This window comes from Malaclemys terrapin, chromosome 4 (assembly GCF_027887155.1).
Source record: "Malaclemys terrapin pileata isolate rMalTer1 chromosome 4, rMalTer1.hap1, whole genome shotgun sequence".
Taxonomy (NCBI): Eukaryota; Metazoa; Chordata; order Testudines; family Emydidae; genus Malaclemys; species Malaclemys terrapin.
In genome coordinates this window covers 33,665,005-33,692,512 of record NC_071508.1, presented here as the reverse complement: position 1 = coordinate 33,692,512, position 27,508 = coordinate 33,665,005, and the positions used below count along the sequence as shown (strand labels likewise).

At 46.9% G+C, this 27,508-nt stretch overlaps 1 protein-coding gene across 2 annotated transcripts; it reads right to left on the bottom strand.

The window, feature by feature from the left end:
* Window positions 1-207: 207 nt before the first annotated feature.
* Window positions 208-26,234, bottom strand: CD5 (CD5 molecule). 2 transcript variants are annotated; one of them, XM_054026594.1, is made up of 11 exons: window positions 26,117-26,234; window positions 11,115-11,153; window positions 9,051-9,344; window positions 8,593-8,646; window positions 6,981-7,295; window positions 5,265-5,543; window positions 4,536-4,667; window positions 3,460-3,513; window positions 2,132-2,254; window positions 1,579-1,678; window positions 208-1,396 (listed from the first exon to the last, which is right to left on the bottom strand). In XM_054026594.1, the coding sequence occupies exons 1-10, from the start codon at window positions 26,166-26,168 to the stop codon at window positions 1,593-1,595; spliced, it is 1,428 nt and encodes a 475-aa protein (XP_053882569.1). In that variant the 5' UTR covers window positions 26,169-26,234; the 3' UTR covers window positions 208-1,396; window positions 1,579-1,592. The 2 variants fall into 2 exon arrangements, with proteins under 2 accessions (XP_053882569.1, XP_053882570.1); XM_054026595.1 differs by having other exon boundaries at window positions 9,051-9,341.
* Window positions 26,235-27,508: the final 1,274 nt, after the last annotated feature.

Genomic DNA, 27,508 nt, shown 5'->3' with positions numbered 1-27,508 from the left:
GTGTGGATAAAGGTTGGGGCAGTCAGGGGACAAGAGGCAGGGAGGCTTAGATAGTCCTGGGGGGCAGTTAGGGGCAGGGGTCCCAGGAGGGGGTAGTCAGGGGACAAGGAACGGGGGGAGGGTTGGGAGGTCAGGGGGGGCGGGAAGTGGGAGGGGCAGGGGCGGGGCTAGGGCGGGGCTAGGGCGGGGCTTCTCCCGTCCTCTTTTTTGCTCGCTGAAATATGGTAACCCTAGCTTCACAATATCCTTAGAAGATAGTGAAGTATTCGACTGATTTAGAGTGGGAGAGCAGGCATGGAGACTCTGCAATCCATTCCTCCAGGGACTAAGGCCTAGGGTGACCAGATGTCCTGATTTTATAGGGACAGTCCCGATTTTGGGGTCTTTTTCTTATAAAGGCTCCTATTACCCCCCACCCCCGTCCCGATTTTTCACACTTGCTGTCTGGTCACCCTACTAAGGCCTGGTATACACTTAAAAATTAGATCAACCTAGCTACATTGCTCAGGGCTGAGAAAAATTTTGCACCCCAAACACCATAGTTAGGTTGATCTAACCCCCACTGTAGACGTAGCTAGGTCGATGAAAGAATTCTTCTGTCAACCTAGCTACTGCCTCTCGGAGAGGTGGATTAACTGCATCAATGGAAAAAAACCTTCCATTAATGTTGGAAGGATCTACACTACAGCTTGTTATGTAGACATATCTTAAGTAAACAAATATCACCACTTCACAGCCCAAATGTAAAACACAATTCTTACACTTGCTTGCCCTTAACAAACAACAACAAATCAACTTAAACACACACACAAATTTCCTCCCAGTGAGAGGAATGGAGAAGAAACCACAAGCAATGAATGCTAGATGAATTTGTCATAGGAAGGTGCTCACATACCACAGTGATGGGCATAATACAAGAACCCGAATAGAATAGAATACAGAGGTTAATGACCAACATGTAAAATTAAATCCACTGATCATGGGTGCCCCAAATTTTAGATGCCTAGCATGAAACACACAAGCCCATTGACTTCAGCTGGAGCTGTGAGTGCTCAATACTGCTGAAAATTAGGCCCGGTGGGTCTGAAGCTGTACACCAGAAAATAGAGACATGCACAAATAGGGATGCTTTTGACATGTTGGGCCTAAGTGACTTGCCAAAGGTCACTGGGGGGGAAAAGAAGGCAGGCATCCTGATTCTCTTTGCCCCTATGCATGGAAAGGGATTTGTAATTTGGGGCTGCAGTGACTCCCCCATCTCAGGTCTCTGACAGTGTGGGAAAAGCCTTTACAGCTGCATGTAGTAACACGGAAATGATTCCAGTGCAGGATCGTCTCAGGTATTTTTTTTCTTCTCTTCTGTCAGTTTTTCCAGTTGCCAGATTCCCACCTCTGTCTGCAGGGCAAGAAAACGAACCACGTAGAAAATCACTTAACATCTGCCAGAGTTTGAGAAGGCAAATACAGCAATTGATTCAGCTCTCATGTGTCTCCCCTCCCCTCCTTGGGCTTGATGAGGACATGATTTGGGAATGGATCATCCTGGCGATACAGTGCCAAGGTTAGGGAATGGCTTACCTGGGGGAAAGAGGCTAAAGTCGCCGAGCAGAATGCAAGTCATAGTCACTGTCGGAGGAGTTGTCTGGAGGGTTGGAAGACCTGATTGCCCCTTCCAGAGCTGTAAAAGGAAGAAACCATCACTCTCTTCACTACGCAGCCAGAGATCAAGGTGCTAATGACCTCTGTGAGGGGTTCCAGGGATGTAGGAATGAATATCAGGTCCTCCATCCACAGTACCTCTTAAGTCATGCAGAAATCATAAGAGGTAACAACTACATCATGCATTCACATAAGTGCCTTTCAGCCAGCTATCACAAAGGTGGTTATTCCCCCTCATTTACAGATGGGGAAACTGAGGCACGGAGAGTTTAACTGATCTGCCTGAAGCTACAGAGTGGAAGAGCCAGAAGAAGAACCCCTATAGAGTGATTCCCACTCTATTCTAGGGAAACACTGTAGTCCGTCTCTGCAAAGCAGACCTGACTGTCTCCCTTCCCTGCTCCCTTGTTCTTGCCTGTCCGCTTCTTTGTTTGTGCCATACCTGGTCACTATACATTGTGCTGTCTCTTACCTGGATAAGCCGAAAGGTAGGAGTTCTTCTTAGGGGTCTGAGAATAGTCGTTGTCCTCGCCCTGTGCGCCTTGACCTTCCTGACGGGGCCTGAGAGTGACAGTGCTGTTGCGGTGGAATGAAACTAGATGGCAGCACAATGGAGAATTGTTAGTCACTGCATCTTTAAGGTAGAATCATAGCAATGTAAGAATCTACTCCAGTTCCCCCACGCAGAGGCAGGATTAAGTGTACCTAGACCATCCCTACCCCCTCTCCTTTTGAGCTGCAGAATTGTCTTATTGTTTAACCAACATATTGAGTCTTCTTTCAACATTTTCCCCCAAAGCCGTGGTTGAAACTCCTCACCCACATTCGCCAACTGCCGGTAGCACCTCCCAAACCCAGACAGGCCAGCGTTTGTGAGTCAGCGGGGCTGAGTAAGAACTGAACCAGTGCGGGAACGCGGTGGATATGTGTACTGTGCCACTGGAATTGGAGTGTGACTCAACTATCCCATCTGAGTCAGTAAAGAACCATTGAGTCAGCATGGGCCCAGAATGGGGTGCTGCACTATGCGAAGTGATAGCGGTGAGTCATGCGTGGTGCTAAGAATTACAGTCCTGCAAGAAGTGATCAATAGGGGGCATTTTTCCTTCTGAGCAAGTATGAAACTGGCCACTAGTCTGGTGACGAGGGGGTGTTGTGCTGCTGGAGGTGCTGCCTTTTGGTTGAGGTATAAAGCCCCAGTCCTGACCATTTGTGGTCATTAACATCCCCATGTCATTTAAGCTGGGTAATGACATTCTCCCTGCCTAAAACTCCCAGCAGTTTCAATGGGAGAGATTATCCTTCACTGCGCCTCCTTAAAGCTGTACAATGCTGCTGTGTTCCACCCCAGAGATGGCTGCATCTCAGAGGTGGGTGTATGATCCTTTTCTATACAGTGTTCTGGGATCCTTAGTAACATTTCAAGGGATAGGATCTTTTGTCCCAGAGCCCTGTCACACATGATGTTCCTGAGGCCTCGGCTGTATTTTCCACTTCAGACACGACTTGTACCTGGGCTATTTTCTGGCCCTGTGAGCATTCAGACAGCCTGAATGAAGGTGGTGAAATAGTGGGACCAGAGGGAAACCTCAGCACTAGGGGTGGTTGTTGGCTGTAAACCACTTAACCCTCAGGCTGAACAGTAGCCATCCTGTTGCTGAGCTGCGGAGCCCAGGGGCCTTTGTGCTTGAGATCAAACTGACCGCAGCAGCGCATCAGATGCTTCAGAGGAAGCTGAAGAGATGAGAGTGTTAGGGGTGACCTGCAGAGACCTGCCTCTGTCTTGTGCTTGCTCCTTACCGTTTTGCTGTAATCCAGTTGGGCCTATCCACTGGCGCTGCTGCTTCTTGGCGTCTGCAAGGAGAGGGAGAGGAAAGTGGGGTGGAGGAAGGAAGGGTGAAGTTAGATGGGCACAGACCTGTCTGTCATTTTAAATGCATCACAGAATCACAGGCACTAGAAGCTGGAGAGCCCCATTAGATCAGCTTGTCCCAGAGTTGTCCCTACAGTGCATTTTCTAGTGCTTTGTCCGTTTGGATTTCACACAGCTCCAGCAATGGGGGTTTCCTTGGAGACTGTTCCCCATCCTGATTGATCTCACTGTCAGGAGCAGAGTTTTCTGGATGTTCTACCTTAATTTCCCTTTTGTCTCCTCCCAGCCACATGAGCCACATCAAATAATCCCTCTGCTTCCTGGCTAAGCACTTGAGGTGCTAGAAATAATTTGGATAAGACAGGGCCTGGCTGATCCTTTGTGTCATCTCCATGTTTAAGCCTCTCAGGAGCCTGTGAAATACACAACACTGGGTGATTCAAGAGGCTTTTCCATTCTGAACTCCTTTCTTATTTTGCCTGCATTGTGTGGACTAAACAATTATGGATACCGAGGAGAAGCATTTGTGGTGTGTTTCAAAGAGTGGGAAAGGGACAGCTCCAAACCCCTCTGCCTCAGGAACTCACCTTCCAAAAACTGCTGTACAAGATCAACAGGTGCGTGTGTCTCCTGAATCCTCAAAGGGGACAACATATAAAACTCCTTTTATTTAAAAGCAATGCATCAGCCAATGTAGTTCCATGATGCCACTGCTCCAGAGGTGATGGAGTGGGAAAGAGGCCGAAGGAAGGAGAGGACATGGGAAGACAGCCAGCAGCAGAGCAGAAGGAAGAGAGAGAGAGAGACTAGGAGAAAAAGAGGGAGAGAAGAAGACGGGAAATAGACATAGGAGCTAGAGGCAAAGTGACTCCCAGCTGTGTGAGTGAGATGAGAACTTGCCCCAGACTCCTTGGAGGAGTGAAGCTGAGGCAGTCACACATGCTATGGTATAAGGGCAACAGGATCAGTGGTCTCACACCTACAGCAAGAGTTTGTCACGTACATTTCTTCTGTAGTTTCTTGTAGGCGGGAGGTCCACAGATAATGATGAGAACTCCAAGGAGGATCAGAGCCAGGAGAATGCTCACAATGGTTCCTGCTCCCAGCCCAGCTGAGCGTGGCTTGAAATTCTGGCCTGGGAAAAGGAGCTGCAGTTACTGATTCGTTCCCATACCTCCAGAGACATGCCAGTGCTTTGGAAAAGGTTTGACAGCTTAGCCAGACTCTGGTGATCCCCAGGAGAAGAGTCCCACCTTAAACCCCAATCCCTCCACTCCGCCCCAAAGACTCAATTACAACCCAAACTTCCCATACCAAGCCGTTCCCAAGCTCACAATCTAGATCGCAAACCTCACTCAACTCACATCTTCTGCCCCCTAAACATCACCTTCTACCCAATTTCCAACCCCAGCAATTTGCAAAGGTTGATTGTAGATCAGGCAAATTTCTCTTCCTCCCCATTTCCTTAGTACATCAGCCACATGTGGGTCTTTGTCCCCTTTGAGTGGCTGGTCCATGTAAAAGATTTATGAGTCTGCTACTGCTGCCAGGCTAATGGCATTAGTTCTTTAGCTTAAGAGTAGCAGCTCATGTGAGATCCAGAGATCCTGTGTTCCATCCTCATGGATGACCTAGCCAAAGGGTCATCACCGGCCTGTTTCCTGATGTAAAGAGGTCCCATCCCGTGAGGGACAAGCGCTGCTCTAAAACAAAAGAGAACCTGTTGGCTTACACGTGACTCTGGTTTTGAAGCAGTTTACTCTGTGGAAAGTGGAACACTCCTGGATGTGCTGCTCACTACAGGACACTCCCAATGTCTTGGCACCCTGGACTTGGACGCTCGAGAAGAAGTTCCCGCACTGCAGCTCTTGGCACACCTGCTGCCCTCTAGATTCCCACAATGAACTGGAATCGCACAGGACTTTCCATTTCCCCTCATGGAACACTTCCATGACCCCTTCGCAGGGGCTCTGGCTGTCTCCAAGCCTTCGCATCATCCTTGGCTGGGAACCTGGGGAGGAGACAAGAAGGGATTGGTGAGACCCCATGGCGAGTGGATGTCTGAATGACCCAGCTGACTACAGGCAACGTGGCCTAGTGGGTAGAACATTAGCCTGTCACTCGGGAGACCTGGATTCTGTTCCCATCCCTGCCGCTAACCTCGTGGACAAGGTACTTCACTTGGGTGATCGTGGACAAGGTACTTCACTTCCAGGTCCCCTCCCACCATTTGTCCTTTGCAGTGAGAATGGAAGCTCTTGTGGGCAGGAGCTGTCTCTCATCATGTGTCTATACAGTGCCTAGCACAATGGGACCCTGATCTCATATGAGGCCTTCAGGTGCTGCTGTTATACAAATAATTAATAACAATGGGCAGCCTGATGGGGTTCCAGTGCATTTGATACCTAATGTTGCTAGTTAATAGTGTTTTGTGTGGCGTACGTGGCCATGAAAACCACCCCATTCACTGCTGCATTTCACAGCCTGTGGTACTGCACTAAATTCCTATCCATTCCAGTGATGTCATGGTCTGTTGGTTAGACCCCAGCCTGGGGTGGCAGGTGCTCCAAGTTCTAATCCTGACTCATTGTGTGATCCGGGGCAAATCTATAGTTTTGCCTCCTGTAAAATGGGGACAATAATCACGACTCATAGGGAAATTATAAGGATTAATGATTAACGTGTGAACAGTGGTTGGAAATCCTCATCTACAAGCGGCTAGAGAAGTTCAGAGTATTAGTAAAGCAGTATTGTACTGCATCATATGGGATATTAATTGCACTGTATTGTATCATATGGCCTTGCATTGCAATGGATGCTATCTATGGTACTGTGTTTCAATGGCATTGCATTTCCATGTGTTGTGCTGCAGAGTATTTATATTATATTTGCATTGTATTGCATTTTAACCTATAGCATTGCATTTATACAGTGTTGCATTGCATTGGCTTGCACTGTTCTTAACCCAAGAGTCTGAAAATTCTCGGTCAGAAGTAGTTGTTACTAGAAATAAACTCGGTAATAATTTTGACTGACAGTTGGCATTTCTGAGGCTAATGCAGAGGATGCCGTTGTGCGGAAAAGTGATGCCAATCTTGACACTTTTAGATTTGCAGATTAAGGGATGAGGAGGAAAAGAAGAGCTGAGGGTCAAAATTGCTGGCAGTTACAGGCAGCAGAGGCCAGCAGCAGGCATGGAGATAGAAGAGAGGGGGGTATTTTTGAGGAGTTTCCTTGCTATTCTAGAAATATTGTACAACAACCTCTTACTAGGTTCATGGCCATGCAGGCTGGCAGTGGAGTGAGTCCCCTCTGCTCACCTCGTGTAACAACTGGGCTGCTGGGATGGATTGGCCTCTTTAGAGTGCACAGGAGTAAAGGTGAAACGTGGCAGGAGAGGAAAGCGAAAAGGAACTTGACTTGGCTGTCCTAAGATGGACTCACTCACCGGAGCAGATGACAGAGGCTGGAGTTTTTTTCTGAGAGTTCCTGGTTCTGTTGAAACAGTCTGGGATAGAGTCACTTCTACATGATGCCACCATCTCCCAATGGACTGGTAGATGCTGCTTTTCATTTTTCACCAAGAAAGACCGATTTTTCTGGTCTAAGGCATCACCGCAGCCCATCTTCCGGCAAACCCAGCTGTCCAGCTTTGTCTTGTTTTCTGGACTTGATTGGACTGTTCCCCAGTGGCCTCCCATGTAGAGCTCCACAATCCCTGAGCAGTGGAACCTCCCATCTACCAGCCGCATCCTGGGGGGGCCTGGGAGAAGGACAAAGAGAAGGGGATAGTATCAGAGGGGTAGCCGTGTTAGTCTGAATCTGTAAAAAGCAACAGAGGGTCCTGTGGCACCTTTAAGACTAACAGAAGTTAGTCTTAAAGGTGCCACAGGACCCTCTGTTGCTTTTTAGAGAAGGGGATAGTTACAGACATCATCATCTCACATAACTCACCGACATTGCCTGAGATAAAGGTCCTGGGATGCCTTTCTGTTACTTTTTTTGGTCACATTGACCAGGGGAGTATTTTGGTGTTTTCTCTCCCTAGTCATTTGATAGGCGTACCCTGGTAGACTCCAGCTGTGGGTGATTGTTAGCTCGGGCCTAGTGGGTAAGTGAAATCCCACTGGGGGCACATACCTGCATTGATAGCATATCCCCCTCCACTACCTTCCTTATTCCAGCTTCTCATCTACACCTGACACAATGGGAACAGCTATTGGGGTGTTTTCCAGCCCGCATCTGCTCAGCCTTAGGGTGCTGTTGTGAACCTGTGGGGTAGTTCAGTTCCTGAGCAGCGTTTTCATCAGTAATTGAAATTAAATTACCCAAATGCCCATTACATTGAAACTGTAATGGAACTGTCTATCATCACCATACAGATCTATCTATCTAAATCAGAGTAACATAGGATTTGACATACTAGATCTAATTACTGCTCCCTCCCCTGCTTTACCATAACAGACCATTGGCCCATTTTGTCTCATATCTCACCCCCTGCCAATGCTATACTAGATTAGACCATTGATCCATGGAGTTCAGTATCCTGCCTCCTGCTGCACCAGTTCAGACAGCTGTCCACCTAGTCCAGTATTGTGTTTCCACTAGCAGCCTGTACCTGATGCTTCAGGACCAGGTGTAACCCCCATAATCCATCTTGCCCAATGTGCAGTGCTGTTCATTGGGGTGGGAAAGGGGAATTATATTCAAGCCCCAGGAGGGATCAGTTTATGTCCCTGAAGCATGAGATACAATTACCACATTTTAGCTGGCCTCCCTACAAATGTTATTATCCATCATAAGATCATCTGTCCCTCTTAAAAACCCATACACAGATGGCCTCCTGCAGCAATGAATTCCACAGGTAGATGTCTCACTGTGCAAAGAAGCATTTGCTTTGATTTGCTAGATGTTAATTTCAGTGAGGGACTCCTTTGATTTCTTGCATCATCTCTCCTAATGATCACCTTTAACTGTGGTAACTTGCAACCATTTCTATCAGAAGAGTGAATGTGGATCTGAATGGATTTGGTGAACCTGGATGTATGGAGTTTCCTTACCGGTGGGTTCTGGTGCAGTTGTTGTTGTTGGTGCAGTGGTGGTTTTTTCTGGTTCTGAAATGATAAGGATGTCCAAAATGTTTTAGTAGGGTGCAGACCCAGCCCCAGGCAAAAGTTCTAAGGGAGGCAGTCAGGAAGGGTGTTATGTTCACTGAATAGACACAGAGAGAAATTAAATAAAAAAGATAAATCCCCTTGCTGGAAGGTTGCAGTGTAATTCTACTTTATTTCTTAGAATTCAGAACAGTAGTACACAAAAACACAAAAACACACAGAGAGAACACAGGCTGCTCCCTAAGGCAGCGAGACACAACTCACCCATCTTGCTTTAAGCTGCCTCTTTCCTGCCTGACGCCGGCTGCAAACAGGACCAAGAACATCTGTTCTCCTGCTCTTAGTGGTAGCTTGTAATTCCAATTCAGTCCTCAATACACCATAAAGGGGAAGATGAGACCTACCTTTGCAAACCACGGTGATATCCTGCGTGCAATTGGATTTCTCCCAGTGGCAGTTCTTCAGGGTAGTCCCATTCCCCTGGCAGTTCGGCTTCATCCTTTCCATGAATTTCTGCTCTGAGTCTAGTTTGAGAACGTCATTGGAGGGGGAGCCACAGCCCAGCTCTGCACAGACCATTTTTGTGACCTTCTGGTTCCAAACACTGCTACAAACTCTTGCCAAGCTGCCCCTAGAGTTAACCTCCAGCAGGCCTGAACATCTGCAGCCAGAGCCTGTGAGTCTCATGCTCCACTCTGCTGAGAAAGTAAAACAGCGCGTTAGAGAGAAGAGCAGTGTTTAGGAAATCTCTCCTCTCTCTCCCCTTGTGTCTGTCTCCCTCTCTTTAGCTTTGTCTTCTCTGCCACAAAAAAGTGTGTTTTATGGCAGGATAACTAGTATATGTTAGCTCCCCTGCTGTACAATTCCAGTGGAGACAGGGCACTGTAGTTTTTAAATATGCAAGACAGACTGAGGCTGAGCAAATAATCGATTTTTCAGTTTGTGGATTGAACTGAAACATTCAGGAAAAAATCAGTTTGGTTTGAACTGAAACCAAATTTTGTTGTTTTTTCTTTCTGAAACGAAACAGCAACAAATCTTTTCAGGTCATTCGAAATATTTTGTTTGACCCCAAATGACATTTGTTTTAGTTTTTGTTTCATTTCAGGTTAAACTAAATGTTGCATTCGATCCCAAATGACATTTTTTTTAAATTTTCCTTTTTGAGTGTTTTTTACCCTTTGTTTTTAAATTTAGCTAAACTTTGAAATGCAACAAGGGGGAGAGGTAATATCTTTTCTTGGACAATTTTCTGTTGGTGAGAGAGAGAAGTTTTTGAGCTTACACAGAGCTTCAGACTTGAAGAAGAGTTCTGTGTGAGCTCAAACGCTTGTCTCTTTCACCAACACAAGTCGATCCAATAAAAGCGATTACTTCCCCCACTTTGTCTCTCTAATATCCTGGGACCAACACGCCTACAACAACACCGCAAACAACTTGAAATGAAACATCATTTTGAAATGGCTAAAATGGACTGTTTCGACATTTTCCAAAAAAAAATCATTTTTTTCAGCCAGAGCTATTTACCAAATGTGACCCAATTTTGTGAATAGTTCTGGTGCCTCGAAAAATGCACTTTTCTGCAAATTTACTAGTGCTGACCTGACCCTTGTAAAAGCTACGGTGCCTTGTCTCCACTAGGATTTTACAGTAGGCTAGTGAATGCATGTTAATTATCCCTATATAAACCCCCACCTTTTCTGCAGTGAAGTCAGCCTTCAGCTCACTCTGTCTCCTGTTAGTTCCCTTTGCTCCAGTGCTGTCTGAAATATCAGCAGGTGTTTTGTGAAGCAGAGCAGGAAGGAAATGGTGCTCATTTGTTTGTGTGACTCTCAGATGTGTAGTAGTGCGTGTGTGTGTCTCTGAGTGTGTAGACACACTAGTATGCATGGGGAGATAGCCTGCCTGTCTAGCTGGTCTATACTAGAGCAATGTTGCCGACGCTGTTGCAGCTCCATGATGTTAAAACACTGGGAGCCTTGGGATAGATGGGCTGCCAGGTGGATTAGCCTTGGGCTGATCAGCGATAGAAGACATGATGCTAAAAGCCCCGTGGCAGTTAGCAGTATGTCTGCATTAGAGCTCCCAACATTGCTAACCTCGGTGAAGCTGTTTGCAATGATGGGAAATTTTTTGCAAAACTTCCCTTCTGTAGCTGAGGCTTCTGTGCCCCGGAGGTGTTGAGGGGTAAGTATAGTCATCGGAGCCCAAGTTGCTTGACTCAATCCCCCTGCAAAGAATTCTGAGGCGTCCCAGGGGAGCTGTGCCTGGCTGGCTAACCCTTGCTGCAATGACATCCTGGGGACATGTCCACACCAGGGCTGGGAACCCAGCATAAGTCTCTCTCACGATGCCGCAGAACACTAAGCTGGTTGCTGACAAGTTAAGTAACTGACGGCTGCCTGATGGGAATTTATTTATATCCAAGATCAACATGGCTTGAAAGAGGCTTCAATAGATGCACTGACCTGCAGGGTTCTGGCCTTCCCCACCGTGGCAGGAGGTCACTGCAAAGAGAAGAGACTGTCAGGAGAAGTGAGGTGGGCAGGGCAGCCATTACTTCAGTTCAAACCTACTTCTCATTAGGAACCAGGCAGCTAATGCTCCACCATTCCCCTTGGCCAGGGAACCTTGGCACCTGGTTCTAAACTGTGCTCCCACTGAGGGACATTTCCTGCTAGAAGCGTCCTCTGCATCTTCTGTCCATCCCTGCAACATTTTTGGAAGAGCCTTCGCTATCCTTCGATAAAACCATCACACCACAAACTATACCCTCTCACAACAGAGCTAAGCACAGACTATCAGGCCTCAGCAAAGGATTTCTTAGGGCCCAATGAGGCCAGTACAGAATCGTTCCCTATATCAAGCCTGTTTTAAATGTCCTGAGTGATAGCTGTCGCTGCTTCCATGTCTGGGGCCTTTTCTGATCCACTGTTTAATTATTATTATTTATATTACAAAAGCACCTCAAGCCCCAATGGAGACTGGGCCCTGTGGTGCATGGTACAAACACATAGTGAGAGACAGTCTCTACCCCTGAAATGCTTACAGTCTAGAGAGACAAGACAGACAAAGTGTGGGAGGGGAAACTGAGGCACGAGAGGGGAAAGGACTTGCCCTAGGACACGCAGCAGGTCAGAGCTGGGGATAGAAGCCAGGTGTGAGGCAGCGACCTCTTGATGCCCACTGGGAGAGCGCTCAGGGGTGCATAAGGGCTCCAGGAATCCCCTGGGTCTGGTCTCTACATAATAGTTCATCAAAGGGAGTCATGTAAGGGTTCTGCTGAAAGCTTGTGTCATGCTGATCAGCATCACCACTGTGAAATGTAGGTGTAGATAATACATAAGGTGCTGTGTATATATTCTGAAAATTATGCTCTTCTGGTTTGTGAGTTGGGGCCGGTCACCAAAAGGTGACAAGCAATCTTCTTTCCAGCAGGAGATGCTTATCCATCTGGCTACATGCAAATTGGGTATTGTTTGCTTCCCAATGAACAGCTATTTACAGTCTGAAATGAATGCTAATCAAGAGATGGCAAAGTCTCCAGGGTTGATTCTAGATAGGAAATAACAAGTAGCAGGGGGGTACCCCATTTACAAGCGAAGACACTGGATTGTTAGAACTTTATCTGGGAGTAGAGAGGTACCCCCCCCCCGTTATCCATCACCTAGGGGACAAGCCTCCAGCATGCATGTTTAGTTGGCCTGGCTATTGGGTGCTGGGAGAAAGACTTTGGGTGAGCTAAACTTCGTGAACCAGAAAAGTGTCTTGTTAGTTAAGTCTAGTCCTGGACAGCAGGAGGTGGTTTTATTTGACATGTAACCAATTGTTTCCAATATTTCTACTTACTTGCTATGACTTGAACCTCTGTTCCTTGTTAAATACACTTATCCTTGATTCCCCTATAAACTTACTGGGGGAGGGATAGCTCAGTGGTTTGAGCATTGGCCTGCTGAACCCAGGGTTGTGAGTTCAATCCTTGAGGGGGCCACTTGGGGATCTGGGGCAAAATCAGTACTTGGTCTTGCTAGTGAAGGCAGGGGGCTGGACTCAATGACCTGTCAAGGTCCCTTCCAGTTCTAGGAGATGGGATATCTCCATTAATTATTATTATTATTATAAACGTATTGACATGCTGTGAGTTGAGCCCAGGGCCGGCTCCAGAGTTTTTGCCTCCCCAAGCAGAAAAAAAAAAAAAAAGCTGTGATCACGATCTGCGGCACTTCAGCGGCAGCTCTACCGCCGCTGTTTCAGTCTTTGGCGGCAATTTGGTGGCCGGTCCTTTGCTCCGAGAAGGAGTGAGGGACCCGCCATGGAATTGCTGCCGAAGAGCCGGATGTGCCGCCCCCTCTGTTGGCCGCCCCAAGCACACCTACTTGCTGAGTTGGTGCCTGGAGCCAGCCCTGGTTGAGCCGAGCGGTGATCTGAAGTGTAACTGGGAAGCTATGGGGTACTGTTCCTTTGGGAACAGCGGCTGTGTGAATTCTGTGACTGTCCAGTGGACTGAGGACTGGGCCCTCCAGGGAGATGCTCACAGGACTTTGGGGGTGGATTGTGCCAATTGCTAACCTGCAGAGGGACAGTGGGGCTGTGTAGACTGAGAGGGCAGTGCTTGTGTTGCCTGTGGGTGGTGGAGTCAGGGGGCTGATCCCCGGCAGGCACAGACAAGGCTCCCTCATGCTAAAGTCAGGTTGTGGAGAGGTGCCTCACAGCTCTGGAGACCCCCCAAGAAGTGTCACATCAGTTCTCCTGAGTCCCCGTCTGGGGCCCTATCCACTAGCCCAACCTGCCTCTCAGTGTGTGTGACACATGCCCTGCCAATGGCTGGCCTACAGACCTTTATGAGTCTGGCCCTGCTTCTAGGGGGAGGAGTCACTCCTGCAGCTCCTGTCCTTAGTGCTGCCGGCACCCCAGTGAGATCATGTTCACATCTGTAAACCCCATTTTAAAGGAAATGTGTCCCAGCTTGCTTGAAAGCATTCGGAGTGAGATGGTAGCAGCCCCAGCACCTTCAGCGATCACCAAAGGCTGGGTGCGGGGGCAGCTGAAAGAAGGATGGTGAGGCTCCAGCAAAACTAAATGTGTTCTCTGCCTCACTGTGTGCTATTGAAGCTGTGCAGTGCAGGCGGTTCCTACCCCAAGGGCTCTTTCTGGAAAATCACCAGGAAGCCCTCACCAGCCGTGATCTTGAGGAGGGAGTGGGCAGCGAAGTAAGGACATCTGCAGAGCACACAGACTTCTCTGGGTTAGTACAGCTGGTGGTGGTGCACCAGGAGCTCATGGAAGTGGAGGAAGAGATCAGGCTCGGGGAGAGGAGTCTGACTACATCTAACGCACGACAATGCATGCTGGAAAGAATGGTCAGAGTGACTCACACGCGCGGCTGGGCTCCGGTCTCATGGGCTACTTAGGGGAAAAAGACATGGGGCCAGAGACAGGCTGTGGAATAAGAAGATACAAGTCCACTACTGAGATCAATAGGATGATCTACATCAGCTGGGGATCGGGTGCATTGTCTTGTTGATTCCCATTGAGCTATGGCCAATTTACACCAGCTGGGGATCTGGCCCATTATATCTATATGGTCACTTTTCAGAGTAAACCTGTGCTTTTAAACCCTTATCAAAACCAGCTCTGTATTCTGCAGTGAAGGCCTGACAGTGGCACTTGTAACACCAGGGTAAGCTGTAGCTGTCGGGCCCAGCACGGTAGAATATTGTCATGTATTTTTATAAGCAAATATCATCAAGCTCCTGGCTCTTGTGAAATTGTTGTTGTTATTATGATCCTTGTATACAATCTAGAATTATAATACGATGCAATCAGTGGATTGACAAATAGGGGAGGGATTGGGTAGAGGACAAGATATCAGAAAAAGATGGATCCATGATACAGAATGGCTGTTTGTACCTGATCCACAGCCGGTGTAAATTCGCATTAGTATTTAGGACCGATCGACTGGTTGAATTCACAGCTAATTTCTGTTTGGACACACACTAAAAAATCACTACCAGACCTCACTCCTAATTGCTGTGAGCTAGTCTGTTAGTATTTCAGATTTCTGGAGGAAGGATATGCTTTGATCTCTTGTGCATCCTAGCCTTCCTTTCCCTAGCTTGACTTGTAGCTCAAGATTTTTGCTATTGATATAAAGACTCAGAGCCAAAGCCCTAGATGTTGTAAATCAATGTAGCTCTATTTGATGTTAATGCAGCTATATCAATTTACGCCAGCTGAGCATCTGGCCTTCAGTTTAATTAAATGTGTAACATGCTTAACGGCTTTCCCTGTTGGCACATCAATTAGTCACTCCCCCTTCCCTTGGGTGATGCTAAGTTAAAGCCCCAGTGGAAGACACTGCTGCTAGTATTTAAACTGTGGTTCTAGTCAGTCTGTTCCAAAGAGATCATGGGGCTCCACACAGATTCCCACCTGTGAGTCTACATATGATGTGCTCAATTGGCAAATCCACAGCGGACTTTTCTAACCGCTGTAAGTGCCACAAGCTCCCTGCGGGATCTGGAAATCCAGCTTAGCCTTTCCTGACTCCTGCACCATTGTCATTGCCAGGAATACAGAGTCCAGAGCGGGCAAGCCTGCTGATGTTGCGCCTCCCCCTCCCCCTCCCCCGCTCACTCTCCCACAGCTGTGCAATGCTCACAGGACTAGTGCAAGGACAATCTGTGGTGATTCAAAGACACCGTGAGGAAGGGGCCATGTTTCCATGCACTTTCCCGCTCATGTCTCACCTGAACATTGAATTTTGGGATATTTTTAAATATTTGGACCCAGATCTCCAGCTAGTGCAAATCAGCATAGCTCCATTGGAATCAATGGGCCAGATCCCCAGCTGGTGCAAATCAGCATAATTCCATTGGAATCAATGGACCAGATCCCCAGCTGGTAGAAATCAGCGTTACTCCAATGGAATCAATGGATCAGAACCCCAGCTGGTGTAAATAGGCCCTAGCTCCATTAGAGTCAATGGGGCTACATCAGTTTACCTCAGCTGAAGATCTGGCCTATAGTATCCTTAACACAGAATGTAAATAGGACATGGGGTCTTGGGCAGGCCGTCTGCACTAGCGTGACTTTATAGATTCACTGGTGATCAGTTAGTCTGACCTCCTGTACAACACAGGCCTTAGAAAATAATTCCTAGAACAGATCTGTTAGAAAAACATCCAATCTTGATTTAAAAACTCTCAGCGATGGAGAAATCCACCACAACCCTTGGTAAGTTGTTCCACTGGCTAACTACTCTCATCATTAAAAACTGACACCTTATTTCCAGTCTGAATTTGTCTAGCTTCAACTTCCAGCCGTTGGATCGTGTTCTACTTTTCTCTGCTAGACTGAAGAGCCCATTCTCATGCTGGCAGACCAGGTGTCAGTGCTTGCCAAAGCCCCAGGCTTCACTGAACACTTACAAATGCAGAACAGGAAGCTAGGCCGACTCACTTGTGTATTAGTATAGATCAAAGTGATTGTTAAATGTATAAGAATGTCTTTGGTGTTTGACAGGTTTCAGAGTAGCAGCCGTGTTAGTCTGTATCCGCAAAAAGAAGAACAGGAGTACTTGTGGCACCTTAGAGACTAACAAATTTGTACAAATATGTACAAAATAAACCGCATTCAAAAATAAAATAATGTAAAATTTGAGAATCTGCAAATCCACTCAGTCCTACTTCTTGTTCAGCCAATCGCTCAGACAAACAAGTTTGTTTACATGTGCAGGAGATAATGCTGCCTGCTTTTTGTTTACAATGTCACCTGAGAGTGAGAACAGGCGTTCTCATGGCACTGCCGTAGCCAGGGTCGCAAGATATTTACATGCCAGATATGCTAAAGATTCATATGTCCCTTCATGCTTCAATCATCATTCTAGGGCACATGCGTCCATGATGATGATGGGTTCTACTCAATAAGAATCCAAAGCAGTGTGGGCTGAGGCATGTTCATTTTCATTATCTGAGTCAGATGCCACCAGCAGAAGGTTGATTTTCTGTTTGGTGGTTCGGGTTCTGTAGTTTCTGCATCGGAGTGTTGCTCTTTTAAGATTTCTGAAAGCATGCTCCACACCCCGTCCTGATCAGATTTTGGAAGGCACTTGAGATTCTTAAATCTTGGGTCGAGTGCTGTAGCTATCTTTAGAAATCTCACATTGGTACCTTCTTTGCATTTTGTCAAATCTGCAGTGAAAGTGTTCTTAAAATGAAACACATGTGCTGGGTCATCATCCGAGACTGCTATAATCTATGGCAGAATGCGGGTAAAGCAGAGCAGGGGACATACAATTTTCCCCTCAAGGAGTTCAATCACAAATTTAATTAATGCATTATTTTTTTAATGAGCGTTATCAGCATGGAAGCATGTCCTCTGCAATGGTGGCTGAAGCACAAAAGGGGCAAACGAATATTTAGCATAGCTGGCATGTAAATACCTTGCAATGCCAGTTACAAAAGTAGGAGCGTTGCCAGCAGATCGAGGGAAGTGATTATTCCCCTCTATTCAGCACTGGTGAGGCCACACCTGGAGTGTTGTGTCCAGTTTTGGTCCCTCCACTACAGAAAGGATGTGGATAAATTGGAGAGACTCCAGTGGAGGGCAATGAAAATGATTAGGGAGCTGAAGCACATGACTTATGAGGAGAGGCTGAGGAAACTGGGCTTATTTAGTCTGGAGAAAAGTGTGTGTGTGTGGGGGGGGAATTTGATAGCAGCCTTCAACTACCTGAAGGGGGTTTCTAAAGAGAATGGAGGTAGGCTGTTCTCAGTGGTGGCAGATGACAGAACAAGGAGCAATGGTCTCAAGTTGCAGTGGGGGAGGTCTAGGTTGGATATTAGGAAAAACTACTTCACTAGGAGGGTGGTGAAGTACTGGAATGGGTTACCTAGGGAGGTGGTGGAATCTCCATCCTTAGAGGTTTTTAAGGCCCGGCTTGACAAAGCCCTGGCTGAGATGATTTAGTTGGGGTTGGTCCTGCTTTGAGCAGGGGCTTGGACTAGATGACCTCCTGAGGTCTCTTCCAACCCTAATCTTCTATGATTCTAAGAAGAGGGCAGCATTATCTCCTGTAAATGTAAATAAACTTGTTTGTCTTAGCGATTGGCTGAACAAGAAGGACTGAGTGGACTTGTAGGCTCTGAAACATTTTTTTGTTTTTGTACACTTTTTTATTTCAGTTACAACACAGAATACAATATATATGAAAATGTAGAAAAACATCCAAAATATTTAATAAATTTCAATTGGTATTCTATTGTTTAACAGTGCGATTAAAACTGTGATTAATTGCCATTAATTTTTTTGAGGTAATTGCATGAATTAACTACGATTAATTGACAGTCTTATAAATAATCCTTCAAACGAGAAAGAAGCCTTGTAGAATGCAAATGAAGAACTTTAACAGGAAAGTGCTAATTTCAAAGCAAGTGGTCACTGTATGTGATGATCAGAGATCAAAGACTCTAAGTGCGCTCCTCACTCTCCGGCACCAAAGAAAGAGCCCATGTGTCAGCTTGGTTTCTGTGAGAAGCTATAAGTATGGACACAAGTAAAAATTCTTCATCTCTGGACTGTTTAGATTCTAATAGGGCAGAATAACTGAACAAGAAGATGGAGATCCCCAGAGTTATTCTGGGTAACCCTGAGAGACTTTTGGGAAACTGACAGATTACTACATCTCTGCTACCATTTGGAATTATAGACTGTACAGATATTTTCACCTGCTCTACCCTCTCAGTAACTCTAATTCCTTTTTCTTAGCTAATAAACCTTTAGTTAGTTTACTATAGAATTGGCTACCAGCGCTGTCTTTGATGTGAGATCTAGGACACAAATTGGTCTGGGTGAGTGATTGATCTCTTGGGACTGGAGGTAACCTGGATATTTTGTGATTTATTTATTTATTTTGGTGTAAGGGACCATTTGTCACATAGTCCAGCTTGCCTGGGTGGCAAGACAGACTGGAGAGTCTAAGGGGACTGTCTGTGACTCCATTATAAGACTATTGTAGTACTCTGGTACTGGGTTGGTGAAATCTAATTATAGACCATATCACCAGTTTGGGGTGTCTGCCCTGTTTTTGACAGTTTGCCCTGAACTGAGCACTCATAATCACAAGCTACCCCAAACAACATAACACCCATTATTAAATATTTGTCCCTCATCTAGGTACTTATAGACTGTAATCAACTTACCCCTTAACCTTCTCTTGTTAAGTGAAATAGATTGAGCTCTTTGAGTCTATCACTATAAGGCATGGGTTCTAATTCTTTAATCATTCTTGAGACTTCTCTCTGAACCCTCTCCAATTTATCAACATCTTTTTTGAATTATGGACACCAGAACTGGACATAGGATTCCAGCAGCGATCATGCCAGTGCCAAATACAAGGGTAAAAATAACCTCTCTACTCCTATTTGAGATTCCCAGCTAAGCATCCCAGGATAGCATTAGCCTTCTGGCCATCGCATCGCATGGGAGCTCCTATTCAGCTGATTATCCACCATAACCCCCAAATCTGTTTCAGAGTCACTGCTTCCCAGGATAGAGTCCCCCATTCTGTAAGGATGGCCTACTTCCTTTGTTCCCAGGTGTATACATTTACATTTAGCCATTTTAAAACACATATTGTCTGCTTGCCCCCAGTTTACCAAGTGATCCAGATTTCTCTGTGTCATTATTTACCACTACTGGATTTTTATGTCATCTGCAAATGTTATCAGTGATGATTTTACATTTTCTTCCAGGTCATTAATAAAAATGTTAGTAGCATAGGGCCAAGAACTGATCCTGTGGGACCCCACTAGAAACATATCCATTTGATGACGATTCCCTGTTTGCAGTTACATTTTGAGACCTATCATTTGCCAGCTTTTAATCCATTTAATGCGTGCCATGTTAATTTTATATCTTTCTAGATTTTTAATCAAAATGTCATATGATACCAAGTCAAATGCCTTACAGAAGTCTAAGTATATTACATCAACCCTATTACTTTTATCAACCAAACTTGTAATCTTGTCAAAAAAAAAGATATCAAGCTAGTTTGACAAGATCTGTTTTCCATAAACCCATATTGATTGGTATTAATTATATTACCTCCCTTTAATTCTTTATTAACTGAGTCCTGTATCAGCCCCTCCATTATCTTGCTTGGGATCGACGTCATGCTGACAGGCCTATAATTACCCGGTTCATCCCGTTTATCCTTTTAAAATATTGACACAACATTAGCTTTCTTCCAGTCTTCTGGAACTTTCCCTGTATTCCAAGACCTACTGAAAATCAGCATTAATCATCCAGCAAACTCCTCAGCCAGCTCTTTTAAACTCCTGGATGCAAGTTATTTGGACCTGCTGATTTAAAAATGTCTAACTTTAGGAGCTTTAACCTGAAGAGATCTGTGAATGGGACTATTTCAATGAAGGGCAACTCTGAAATGATTTACTGTTTTTAACTTGATGGCCAAGATTTTCAGGAGCGACTAGTGATTTTGAGTGGCCAATTTGAGATATCTTAAAGGAACCTTATTTTTGGAAAGGGCTGAGCGCCCATCCTCTTGCAATCGGATCCCTTTTGGTCAGCCAAAAATCAAGGCATCCAAAAATCACTTTGCAAATTTTGTCCAACAAGTTAAATTCCTCTCTGGGAAGCTCTAAGTCAGTGAGGTTCCCGCCCTCACCCCCAGGTTCTGCTGTCTGTTGCCAATATCACACTGGTTTGACTTTATGATTCCTCACCTGATACTTTGTCAATGTCGAGAAAACCCATGGAGAAAAGTTTAAGAATAGGAGGCACAGTGAGGAAGACAGAGCATGTTTCAATGACAGTATTGCAGCCATCTGGGGGATAATGTCCAGCTTTGGCTGCTTCATTGTAAGAAAGACAGAGCTGAGGTGGAAAAAGTCCAGAGAAAGCAAAAAAGTTGAACTAGTTTTCGCAGCCCTTTGGAAATACAGAATTAGGGTGACCAGATGAGAGGAAGAAAATATTGGGACACATGGGAGGGGGTTGCCATCAGAGCAAAAAAAACCAATGGAGTGCCGCCGGCAGAGGGGCAAAAAAAAAACACTGGAGTGTGAAATATCGGGACAAATTGCTTCGGTCGGGACGTGGGACAAACGCCTAAATATTGGGACAGTCCCGATTTTATCAGGACGTCTGGTCACCCTACACAGAATGCTCTGTAAGTGTTAAGTGATAATAGCAATCCCTAGCTCTTATCTAGTGCTTTTTTATCCGTAGCTCTCAAAGTGTTTCACAAAGGAGGTCAGTATCATTATCCCCATTTTACAGATGGGGAAACTGAGGTATGGAGCGGTGACATCCCCTATGTCACTAGCAGACCAGTGGTAGAACTGGGACTAGAACCCAGGTATTTTAATTGCAGCATTATTTATTATTATTTGATTCTATTTATTTATTTCATCATTATCATTAATTTTAAGGTCAGAAGAGGGCCATTATAATCTTCCAATATAACAGAGGCCATGGAATTCACTTATTTATTATTGTGAGTGTGGCTGCTATAACACCTACAGAGCCCAGTCAGGGATCAAGACCCCATTGTTCTAGGCTCAGTATAAACAATACAAAAGCAGCCATTGCCCCAGAATGCTCACAGTCTAGGATTTAGACAATACTTAACCTTGTCTACACTAGAAAGTTGTATCGCTTTAACAATGCCAGTTTAGTTAAAAGGGGCACAATTCCTCTAGTGTGGACATAGTTATATTGGCATAACTGTGCTTATACCGGCATAGCTTATTTCCTTATGAGAAGGAGAATAAAGTACAAACTGGTATAATGTAACTTGATACTGGTATAGCTGTGTACACAGTGCGGGTTGTGCTGGTAAAAATCACACCTCTAAATGAAATAGATAGACCAGTACAAAAGCTGCCTGTAGACCAGGCCTTTAGGCAGGAGCCCTTTGTTTGTTATGCACGTCTGTACAATGCCTAGCACAGCGGTGCCCTGATCCATGACACACAGCAGGAACGTGAACAGACAAGTGGTGGGGAGGACAAAGTGGCCTCCAATGGCCAGGACTGTGTTTTATTAATGGAGCCTCGCAGATTTCAACTCTTCCAGCACCAGCGATTGTGGTTTTTATTTTAGTTTTCTGAGGGGTGAGTCCAATAGAGTTAGATTTCTCTTTCTCATCGCTCAGGGCCGTGAGCAGATTTTGTGCCTGGGTTGGCAAATGTGCCTGGTGGTTTTTTGCAAAGCTGGCTTAGCTACACGATGAGGTTTGGAACCCAAATTGGTTTGCATCACTGGCACACGCAGAGCCCCACTGATCCCTTTGGGCACCTCTAGGGTGAGTAAAGCGGGCAACGTATGGCCCCATGCAAAGAGATTGCTGCCTCCAGGGTAGTTGAGCACCAGTGGGAGAAAAATTTGAGGGGGAGTGGCCTAAGGTGTATCAGATAAATGGGAGCAAGAGGGCAACTGGACTGAGCCCTAGGCTTACTTGGTCCTGCCACAGTGCAGGAGCCTGAAGTCGATGAAGTCTCAATGTCCTTTCCAGCCCTACAGCTCTATGATTCTATGATCCCTCCTTGATCATAGAATCATAGAATCATAGAAGATTAGGGTTGGAAGAGACCTCAGGAGGTCATCTAGTCCAACCCCCTGCTCAAAGCAGGACCAATCCCCAACTAAATCATCCCTGCCAGGGGTTTGTCAAGCTGGGCCTTAAAAACCTCTAAGGAAGGAGATTCCACCAGCTCCCTAGGTAAACCATTCCAGTGCTTCACCACCCTCCTAGTGAAATAGTTTTTCCTAATATCCAACCTAGACCTCCCCACTGCAACTTCAGCCAAGCTCCATCCTCTTTGGAACCCCACTTCAGGTAGTTGAAGGCTGCTATCAAAACCCCCTCACTCTTCTCTTCTGCAGACTAAATAAGACTAGTTCCCTCAGCCACTCCTCATAAGTCATGTGCCCCAGCCCCCCAACCATTTTCATTGCCTTCTGCTGGACTGTCTCTCTAATTTGTCCCCATCCTTTCTGTAGTGGGGGCCCCAAAACTGGACACAATACTCCAGATGTGGCTTCACCAGTGCCGAATAGAGGGGAATAGTCACTTCCCTCGATCTGCTGGCAATGCTCCTACTAATGCATGCCCTTGTCTACATGGGTTTGACTCCTGCTTCTGGGACAGCCCTTCCTGAGCCATGTCAAGGCCTTTAGATCAGGGGTTCTCAAACTGGGGATTGGGACCCCTCCGGGGGTCATGAGATTTTACATGGGGGGTTGTGAGCTGTCAGCCTCCACCCAAACCCTGCTTTGCCTCCAGAATTTATAATGGTGTTAAATATATAAAAAAGTGTTTTTAATGTATGAGGGGGGGTCACACTTAGATGCTTGCTGTGTGAAAGGGGTCACCAGTACAAAAGTTTGAGAACCCCTGCTTTAGATCTTGTATTTGGTGCCTAGATGTCATGGTGATTGGCAGACAGATGCATTCTGTAGGGGAAAGCATCTTGCCTTCCTCCCAGGCATTGGGTCTCAGCTGCAGACTGGCTGGGCCAAGAGCCTGGTTCAGTACAGCAGTCTAATTTATCAAGTCCTGTGTCTCCTCCCTTTCCTTGCTCTCCCAGAATCCCTCCTCTGCTTCTTCTTTGGCTGGTGTTGGAGGTGGGGAGGGGGGCTTATTACAGGCCTGAAATTACTATTCAGGCCAAACGCCCATTGAAGTCGATGGGCTACATCCTGACTGGTGCTGTGCTAGCCCAGCAGAAATTTTGCCCAAACAGGGACTAAATAAAGACCTAGAGCCAGGTTGTCTCAGAGAGAGAAGAGATGGAAAAGACCTAGACGTTTGCCTCTTCTCGAGTCAGCCTGGGCCACAGTAGGATTAGTCCCTCAGCTGTTGTTATCAATGAGGAGGTTTGTTATGCATTTGTTAAGCACCGACAGTGCAGCGGGCCCGGCGCAATGCCTCCAGAATATGTGCTTCTTGCCCTAAGGTGCTTACGACCTCAGTTAGACTGACCGTGCAATCTGGACCCAAGTCGTGGGCTGTCTGGGGAACGGGGGGGCCGGTTTTCCAGAGGCACTGTGGCGAATACGGCGCGCCCTGTAGCGATTATATATTAACCTGGTTATTGGATGGTGTTTTCTGCATGGACATTTTGGTCTGAGTGTTTCTTGTGCGGGTCAGGCAGGAAAGAGGAGGTGTCTTGTGATGGTCATTATGGGACAATGCCGAGCAATTAGCTCCAGTGGCTCTCGCTTGATCCCCTTTGAGCCTTCAGGATTGGTTTAGCCAGGAGGGGCCAAAACCCACCAACCCTGGAATAAACCTTCTGAGGAGCAAAAAACCTTGGCAAGGTTTAAAAAAGGGATGTCCGAGGGAACCAGATTGAGACATGGGAGCCTGTGGGGTGTTTGAGGAAACGTGACCTCTTTGGTCACCATGGTGGGATGGCAGAATTTAGGTAAGGGCTTGTCCACACGTGAGAGTTATTCTGGATTAATAAGGTAGGGTGTGAATTTGAGGTGGAATTCACGTTAGCTCCTTGTAAGCCCTAAATTAGACACGCACGAAGGCTGGCTGTTGATTTCAAATCCCTTTTTCTCTCATGCTTTGTTCCAGCTGCTAAATAAAAAATCCCATGTTTAAGGCGGCTGTTGGCCACTATACCTGGTCATAGGTTTCCCAAGCCCAGTGGGGCCTGCAGGATGGTAAGTGGTTGTGTAAGCAGGACAGTGTTCCTAGCTCCTGGCCTAAGAGTGGAAGAATTGCGAGATCCCACCCTGGGACGAGGGCAAGAGGTCCAAAACCTGCTGTAGGTGCACTGAGAGAGACCAGACAGGGAGACAGAGGGGGAACCAGCCAGCCCGCCCCTGTGTTTGGGACACGTTCATCAGTACATTCTCAACAGAGCTGGGCGGGAAATTGTTTTCCTGTCCTGCAACAGTGTTTGAGATTTCAAAAAAAGCTCCTGTGATGCACTGGGACAAAGCTGAGGTCTTTTCAAATTTTTTTCAGAAAAAATACAGGGAGAGAGACCTCAGAATAAGCCAGTGGTTAGGATATTCACCCAGTGTATGAGAGGTGCCGGTTTAAATCCCTGCTCTGCCTTGTTCAGATAAAGGAGTTGAAATCAGCTGTCTGGCATTGCAGGGAAGTGCCCAAACTGGAAGGCTATTGGCTATGCCCTGGTGGGGCTCTATCTCTCACTTTGACCAAAAATTTCATCCTGGACCTGAGCATCCACCCCAAAGAACGTTTCCTTTCCCGTGTAAATATTCGGTTTTGACGAATCAGCATTTTCCAGTGAAAAACCACTTCGGCGAAAATCTCCTGACCAACTGGAGCTTGGCCCATCCAGTTTGAAATGACTCAAGAGGAACTGATGCTGCTTTCCCTTAGTTCGAGTCCTCGCTTGCACCCTCTTTACAGGGCTCACAAAATTACCACTTTGCATGTTGTTATGCTTCTTATTTGTATAGCAGAAGTGGCTACAGGGCCCAGTCAGTGAACAAGGCCTGTTGTATTCAGTGCAGAACAAACAAACAGAGAGAGAGACTAATTCCTGCCCCAGAGAGCTCCTCATCTAGGATTAAAACAAGATGCAATTGGTGGATAAATAGACAAACGGGAGGGATGGAGGACCCGGTAGTTGCACAAGACGAAGCCATGGCATAACTGCTTTTTGCACCCGATCCTCAGGCGGTGTAACTTTGCACAGCTCCATTCCAGTCAATGGGCCAGATCCCCAGGTAGTGCTCATCGACTGTAACTCCATTGAAGCCAATGCCCTTTTACACCTGCTGAGGCTCGGCCTCATATTTCTTCATGGTTTAGAGCCCTGCTTTATTTCAAAAGGTGCAGTGCTAAATAGCAGGCTGATTTCATTTATGGGGCTCTGCTCATTTTATTGGCTGATGTGTTGACTATCTATGTTTGGTTTTTAGTCCTTAATCAGCCTATGTCGAAGAGTAAATCACCAAACACACTTTGGCGCCATGTAAATATGACGTATCGTTATTATGTTAAACCCGCTAAGCACAATGCCCGACCGAGGCAGCAAATACAAAGACACAGCAGAAGTTCTTTGGAACTCCTCATCTGGTGTAAATCAAGCCCAGTGGAGTGAGACAGATTGACCCCAGCTGGGGATCTGGTCCATTGACACCAATGGAGTGATGCCAGTTTACCACAGTTGGGGCTCTAGCCCATTGTTTTAAATTCCTGAAAATCAAAACTAGGACAGGGTGAAATCTACCACACCACCTAGGGGATCTCTGCATTTCTGCACCAGTTCTGTAGGTCCTCATCTATCCTGCCCTGGTTCCCCTGGCTGGACACCTGCCGCGGCAAGAAGATGTGTGATTGCTGCATGCCCTGACTGCAGAGGGAAGGGCGCTCACACACACCGGGACTCCTCTGTAGATCAGGGCAGCCGCGCTGAATCCCTGAATGGCAGAGGCCAGTTCGAGTACTCACCCCACATCCCCACCAAGACCAAGGAGATGAATGCTGGCTGCTGGACTCCCATCAGGCTGGGTCTCTCCCTCCTCCTCCCTGTCTGAATCTGTGAGCTCGGGGCTGAGCGAGCGGGCGTTTGCACCCCAGCCAGCTCTGCTACCTGGCACGGGGAAGGGGAGGGGGCCGGGAGGAAGAGGCTGCTTTTCCTCCCTCTGTGGTTCTCTGCGTCACGGCTCGCTGAGTTGAAGCCCAGCCTGCCAGCTTCCTTGACAGAGCCTGTCGAGCACAAGAGAGGCTCAGAGGTCTCGCAATGAAGTTCATGCTCATGCCTCCTCACAGCCAGTATCCCCAAGGCCCAAGACATGAATTCCCAGGGCCTGGGTGGGGGGGGGGAGAGCACTGTGTGTGTCACGAGTGTAGACTGGGTATCTATGGAGCCCACACTCCCCTCTGAGCATCAGGGAAGGGCCCCACAGTAAGGGGCTGGGCTCCCATTGGAGGGGAGCGGGGCACAACACAGCCCAGGGCTGAATAAACCTAGGGGCAGAATCCCCCTCCCACTCTAGGAGATGGGGACTCCTTCCCATGTCAAGGACTGGGGTCCCACTGGAGTGATCAGTGTAGGAGCCCTCAAGACTGAATCACCATGGAGACTGAATTCCTCTCAGAACTGAGGGGCAGTTATGGGATCTCACTTAGCAGGGAATGCAGGGGGTGACCCAGATATGGGGGTGAGGAAGGGGCTGTGGGTGACAGGGGAGACTAAAGATTTAAAAGTGCCAGATCCCCAGCTGGCGTCAATCAGCTACAGCTCCATTGGAATCAAAGGGCCAGATCCCCGTCGGGTGTAAATCAGTGTTACTCTATCGGAGTCAGTAAGCCAGCTCCTCAGCTAGTGTAAATCAGCATTGCACTCTCAGAGTCAAAGGGGCAAGCTGGTGTAAATCAGTGTCACCCTATTGGAGTCTATGCTCCACATCTTGCAAAGGTGTAAATCGGCATCGCCCCTGCTAAGCATCTGGCCCTTGTTGTCAGTGGAAGAGCCATTGCTGAGGAGATACTGATGTGGTTTTTACGTAACGCCCAGCCCCGACAGAAATAACCTGATCCATTTCAATAATAACCTCCCCTTGTCCCTGAGGCGGTGTGTTTTTTTCTCCCTGCTATATTTACTCTCTTATCTCCGCCTGTGGTCGCCGTTTGAGGTGAGAAAGTTTTCTGCTCAGTGGCAGGAAATTTGCAGCCAAACGCGCGGTGCAGCAAAAGTCCCAGAGCGGGGAGTGAACGGCGCTCCCACTGCTCAGCGCCGGCTCGCTGTTATCTGCACAGCGGAGACACTCGGCGGGGACAGGACCCTGCAGGCACATGCATGAAAACCAGCACCGTTATCTGCACAGGGCCACTGCAGCA